Here is a 6,744-nt window from a genome sequence, read left to right as displayed (position 1 = left end):
TTTTACCTTTATTTTACCAGGCAAGTCAGTTAAGAACAAATTCTTATTTTCAATGACGGTCTAGGAACAGTGGGTTAAGTGCCTGTTCAGGGGCAGAACGACAGATTTGTACTTTGTCAGCTCGGGGGTTTGAACTCGCAACCTTCCGGATACTAGTCCAACGCTCTAACCACTAGGCTACGCTGCCGCAGTTGTAAATGAGAACTTGTTCTTAACTGACCTACCTGGTGAATTAAAGGTGTTCTTAACTGACCTACCTGGTGAATTAAAGGTGTTCTTAACTGGCCTACCTGGTGAATTAAAGGTGTTCTTAACTGACCTACCTGGTGAAATTAAAGGTGTTCTTAACTGGCCTACCTGGTGAATTAAAGGTGTTCTTAACTGGCCTACCTGGTGAATTAAAGGTGTTCTTAACTGACCTACCTGGTGAATTAAAGGTGTTCTTAACTGGCCTACCTGGTGAATTAAAGGTGTTCTTAACTGGCCTACCTGGTGAAATTAATGAAATGTCAGACACTAGTCTATGCCCCAAACTGCATCATATTCCATACATAGTGCCATAGGGATAAAGTAGTGCACTATATATAGGGAATAGGGTGCCATATCAAAGCAAATTTTATTTGTCACATACACATGGTTAGCAGATGTTAATGCGAGTGTAGCGAAATGCTTGTGCTTCTAGTTCCGACAATGCAGTGATAACCAACAAGTAATCTAACTAACAATTCCAAAACGACTGTCTTATACACAGTGTAAGGGGATAAGGAACATGTACATAAGGATATATGAATGAGTGATGGTACAGAGCAGCATACAGTAGATGGTATCGAGTACAGTATATACATATGAGATGAGTGTGTAGACAAAGTAAACAAAGTGGCATAGTTAAAGTGGCTAGTGATACATGTGTTACATAAGGATGCAGTGGATGATATAGAGTACAGTATATACGTATGCATATGAGATGAATAATGTAGGGTAAGTAACATTATATAAGGTAGCATTGTTTAAAGTGGCTAGTGATATATTTACATCATTTCCCATCAATTCCCATTATTAAAGTGGCTGGAGTTGGGTCAGTGTCAATGACAGTGTGTTGGCAGCAGCCACTCAATGTTAGTGGTGGCTGTTTAACAGTCTGATGGCCTTGAGATAGAAGCTGTTTTTCAGTCTCAAGGTCCCAGCTTTGATGCACCTGTACTGACCTCGCCTTCTGGATGATAGCGGGGTGAACAGGCAGTGGTTCGGGTGGTTGATGTCCTTGATGATCTTTATGGCCGTCCTGGAGGGCAGGTAGTTTGCCCCGGTGATGCGTTGTGCAGACCTCACTACCCTCTGGAGAGCCTTACGGTTGAGGGCGGAGCAGTTGCCGTACCAGGCGGTGATACAGCCCGCCAGGATGCTCTCGATTGTGCATCTGTAGAAGTTTGTGAGTGCTTTTGGTGACAAGCCAAATTTCTTCAGCCTCCTGAGGTTGAAGAGGCGCTGCTGAGCCTTCTTCACAATGCTGACTGTGTGAGTGGACCAATTCAGTTTGTCTGTGATGTGTATGTCTAAAGTAGTGCCCTATATATAGGGAATAGGGCTCTGGTCTAAAGTAGTGCCCTATATATAGGGAATAGGGTTCCGTAGGGCTCTGGTCTAAAGTAGTGCCCTATATAGGGAATAGGGTTCCATAGGGCTCTGGTCTAAAGTAGTGCCCTATATAGGGAATAGGGTTCCATAGGGCTCTGGTCTAAAGTAGTGCCCTATATAGGGAATAGGGTTCCATAGGGCTCTGGTCTAAAGTAGTGCCCTATATAGGGAATAGGGTTCCATAGGGCTCTGGTCTAGAGTAGTGCACTATATAGGGAATAGGGCTCTGGTCTAAAGTAGTGCCCTAAATAGGGAATAGGGTTCCGTAGGGCTCTGCTCTGGTCTATAGGGAAAGGGTTCCATAGGGCCCTGCCCTATAGGGAATAGGGTTCCATAGGGCTCTGGTCTAAAGTAGTGCACTATATAGGGAAGATGGTGGCATTTCAGACAGTCTTTTCTCTCTGTATGGCATCAAAGGCATTGTCGTGGAAATTCATATTGAGACAGACTTCAAACAATCATCTTTATTTAATATTGATTAGTTATTGCAATAATGAGACTAGTCAACCCCACAGCATTGACTGTTGGGCCGAGCAGCCTAACCTTTACAGACATGCAGAGTTCTAGTCACATAGCTGACACTAAGAATGCTTAGTCATGGCTGGTTCCACCCCTCCCATGCAGACCAAGGACCATCATAAATCACTCTGGGTTCATCCTGTCGTGATCTACACAGGGTTGTTGTCTTAACCCTGGCTTAGTTTCCCAGTTGCAAGGATGATTTAGAGACAATGAGGGATTGTTCTACTCCTAAGCTATCTGTAGTAAAACACATGATTCTCTCTGTAATGCAGTCTTTAACTCATTTCTCAGCTCAAGCCATCTGTAGTAAAACACGTGATTCTCTCTGTAATGCAGTCTAACTCATTTCTCAGCTCAAGCCATCTGTAGTAAAACACGTGATTCTCTCTGTAATGCAGTCTTTAACTCATTTCTCAGCTCAAGCCATCTCGGGTGACCATACGCCCAGGTTAGCTGCAGGGAACTGGAGTGGAGCCCATGAAAACACCTGTACAGCAGAAATGTCTTCCTATTTGTTAAGTATTAATGGCTAACTATTAATATAAAACTCTCACAGCAGTTACATACCGTTTCCAATCAAACAAAAGGTGATGTATAGACCAGTGGTTCCCAACCGTTTCCGTTCACCACGTCACGGGTAAATGCTCTTATTAAGGACTACCATTCGCCGAGTCACAGACCTGTTTCCACATCAAATATCTTAGTGTCAACGTTATCAGTGAATGTAACAGATTAAAGGCCTGTTTCTATTGTAAAATTGCTTTAAATATCATATATGTTGAGAATCGTGTATGCCTGTGGTTATCAAAAATGTCCCTTCTCTATCGTCCGTGGCGTGCCGCTGTTGGGTCAGCTCCATATTGATCCTATATCATTGATGTCATATATCGGCCTCCTCTGCAGCGATCAGATTTGAGTATCTGTCTTGTCTATAGATTTTCCCACTTAGGATTCGGGTGCCTCCTGATTGGACGGTCTAAGGCGTCACGACAGACCTGGGTTCGATCCAAGGCTGTGTCGCAGGCCCATGAGGCGGCGCACAATTGGCCCAGTGTCGTTCGGGGAGGGTTCGGCCGGCAGGGATGTCCTCGTCCCATCGTGCTCTAGCGACTCCTGTGGCGGGCCGGGCGCAGTGCACGCTGACCAGGTCGCCAGGTGTTACGGTGTTTCCTGCTCCGACACATTGGTGCGGCTGGCTTCCGGGTTAAGTGGGCATTGTGTCAAGAAGCAGTGCAACTAGGTTGGGTCGTGTTTCGGAGGACGCGCGGCTCTCGACCTTCGCCTCTCCAGAGTCCGTACGGGAGTTGACGAAACAAACGGAAAAGGGGTAAAAAGTGTTTATAAAATAGATTAGGATTCGGGAGGGGAAGTTGATCCAAGATCTGTACAGACCTAGGGGGAAACTTCACCCTGGAGCGGGATAACAGTCAGGGGCTAGAGGTCAGAGGTCAGTCCACTTGCATGTTACGTAGCAGCAGGCCATTCTTCACCCCTCCCTGCAGCATCCTGGCACCTAGACTACTGCCAGCCGTACCATCACTACAGAGAGAGGAAGTGAGGGGGAGAGAGAGGGAGAGGTGAAAGGGAGAGGAAGTGAGAGGAGAGAGGAAGTGAAGTGAAAGGGAGAGGAGGAAGTGAGAGAGAGAGAGGTGGTGGGAGAGAACATGTGTTATGTGTGGAAGTTTGTGTGTGTGTGTGTGTGTGTGTGTGTGTGTGTGTGTGTGTGTGTGTGTGTGTGTGTGTGTGTGTGTGTGTGTGTGTGTGTGTGTGTGTGTGTGTGTGTGTGTGAGACAGCAGTGCTTACAGGGGGCTGTACTTCCTCTTCTTGGGGTCTGGTGGTTCGGTGGGGAGACCTCTCTCCCTCCTCTCCGCAGCTCCCCCCTCCTGCTGAGACGACCTCTGTTCCAGGTTTTGCTGAGGTTAGAGGTCAAAGAAATTGAATTGTAAATGTGACATGTCAGTTATTTTACTGTTGTCTCCTCTAGTCTCGTGCTGTCAACAGTGTGACTGCCTTCTAATGCCAACTCTATAGTCTAATATCTCTTGTTGTGTGTATGAACCCCTGGAAGACGAACTGTTGTCATGGTGTCAGCTAATGGGGATCCTAATGCAGAATAAAGACGAAGGAGTCAGAGCATGACCTGAAGACTACAGGGTTAGGAGTCAGCATGACCTGAAGACTACAGGGTTAGGAGTCAGCATGACCTGAAGACTACAGGGTTAGGAGTCAGAGCATGACCTGAAGACTACAGGGTCACGGTAGAGCAGGGCTCTCCAACCCTGTTCCTGGAGAGAGACCCTCCTGTAGGTTTTAACTCCAACCCTGTTCCTGGAGAGAGACCCTCCTGTAGGTTTTAACTCCTACCCTGTTCTTAGTGAGATGCCCTCCTTTAGGTTTTAACTCCTACCCTGTTCCTAGAGAGAGACCCTCCTGTAGGTTTTAACTCCAACCCTGTTCCTGGAGAGAGACCCTCCTGTAGGTTTTAACTCCAACCCTGTTCCTGGAGAGAGACCCTCCTGTAGGTTTTAACTCCTACCCTGTTCCTGGAGAGATGCCCTCCTGTAGGTTTTAACTCCTACCCTGTTCCTGGAGAGATCTACCACTATCAGATTAGAGCCATACGGGAGACTAGACATCTACCACCCCACTACCACTATCAGATTAGAGCCATAAGGGAGACTAGACATCTACCACTATCAGATTAGAGCCATAAGGGAGTCTAGACATCTACCACCCCACTACCACTATCAGATTTAGAGCCTATCAGATTAGAGCCATCTAGACATCTACCACTATCAGATTAGAGCCATAAGACATCTACCACTATCAGGAGTCTAGACATCTACCACCCCACTACCACTATCAGATTAGAGCCATAAAGGAGACTAGACATCTACCACTATCAGATTAGAGCCATAAGGGAGTCTAGACATCTACCACCCCACTACCACTATCAGATTAGAGCCATAAGGGAGTCTAGACATCTACCACTATCAGATTAGAGCCATAAAGGAGACTAGACATCTACCACTATCAGATTAGAGCCATAAGGGAGTCTAGACATCTACCACCCCACTACCACTATCAGATTAGAGCCATAAGGGAGTCTAGACATCTACCACTATCAGATTAGAGCCATAAGGGAGACTAGACATCTACCACTATCAGATTAGAGCCATAAGGGAGTCTAGACATCTACCACTATCAGATTAGAGCCATAAGGGAGTCTAGACATCTACCACTATCAGATTAGAGCCATAAGGGAGACTAGACATCTACCACCCCACTACCACTATCAGATTAGAGCCATAAGGGAGACTAGACATCTACCACTATCAGATTAGAGCCATAAGGGAGACTAGACATCTACCACCCCACTACCACTATCAGATTAGAGCCATAAGGGAGTCTAGACATCTACCACCCCACTATCAGATTAGAGCCATAAAGGAGACTAGACATCTACCACCCCACTACCACTATCAGATTAGAGCCATAAAGGAGACTAGACATCTACCACCCCACTATCAGATTAGAGCCATAAAGGAGACTAGACATCTACCACTATCAGATTAGAGCCATAAGGGAGACTAGACATCTACCACTATCAGATTAGAGCCATAAGGGAGACTAGACATCTACCACTATCAGATTAGAGCCATAAGGGAGTCTAGACATCTACCACCCCACTACCACTATCAGATTAGAGCCATAAAGGAGACTAGACATCTACCACTATCAGATTAGAGCCATAAGGGAGACTAGACATCTACCACCCCACTACCACTATCAGATTAGAGCCATAAAGGAGTCTAGACATCTACCACTATCAGATTAGAGCCATAAAGGAGACTAGACATCTACCACTATCAGATTAGAGCCATAAGGGAGACTAGACATCTACCACCCCACTACCACTATCAGATTAGAGCCATAAAGGAGACTAGACATCTACCACTATCAGATTAGAGCCATAAGGGAGACTAGACATCTACCACCCCACTACCACTATCAGATTAGAGCCATAAGGGAGTCTAGACATCTACCACCCCACTACCACTGTCAGATTAGAGCCATAAAGGAGACTAGACATCTACCACTATCAGATTAGAGCCATAAAGGAGACTAGACATCTACCACTATCAGATTAGAGCCATAAGGGAGACTAGACATCTACCACTATCAGATTAGAGCCATAAGGGAGTCTAGACATCTACCACCCCACTACCACTATCAGATTAGAGCCATAAAGGAGACTAGACATCTACCACTATCAGATTAGAGCCATAAAGGAGACTAGACATCTACCACTATCAGATTAGAGCCATAAAGGAGACTAGACATCTACCACTATCAGATTAGAGCCATAAGGAGACTAGACATCTACCACCCCACTACCACTATCAGATTAGAGCCATAAAGGAGACTAGACATCTACCACTATCAGATTAGAGCCATAAGGGAGTCTAGACATCTACCACCCCACTACCACTATCAGATTAGAGCCATAAAGGAGACTAGACATCTACCACTATCAGATTAGAGCCATAAAGGAGACTAGACATCTACCACTATCAGATTAGAGC

The 6,744-nt window shown here is 45.7% G+C and overlaps 1 protein-coding gene across 5 annotated transcripts in view; it reads right to left on the bottom strand.

Moving 5' to 3' along the window:
• Positions 1 to 3,337: 3,337 nt before the first annotated feature.
• The window catches only part of rbm10 (RNA binding motif protein 10), a 37,503-nt gene continuing 34,096 nt past the window's right edge, over positions 3,338 to 6,744 (bottom strand). For all 5 annotated transcript variants that reach the window (XM_046364740.1, XM_046364742.1, XM_046364743.1 and 2 more), the window contains 2 exons: positions 3,962 to 4,071; positions 3,338 to 3,696 (listed from right to left, as the gene is read on the bottom strand). In XM_046364740.1, the coding sequence (XP_046220696.1) occupies positions 3,606 to 3,696; positions 3,962 to 4,071 (201 nt within the window). In that variant the 3' untranslated portion in view covers positions 3,338 to 3,605. The remainder of the gene's footprint in view (positions 3,697 to 3,961; positions 4,072 to 6,744) is intronic.

This window comes from Oncorhynchus gorbuscha, linkage group LG10 (assembly GCF_021184085.1).
Source record: "Oncorhynchus gorbuscha isolate QuinsamMale2020 ecotype Even-year linkage group LG10, OgorEven_v1.0, whole genome shotgun sequence".
NCBI classification, from domain to species: Eukaryota; Metazoa; Chordata; class Actinopteri; order Salmoniformes; family Salmonidae; genus Oncorhynchus; species Oncorhynchus gorbuscha.
This window is presented reverse-complemented; position numbering and strand designations above follow the sequence as displayed.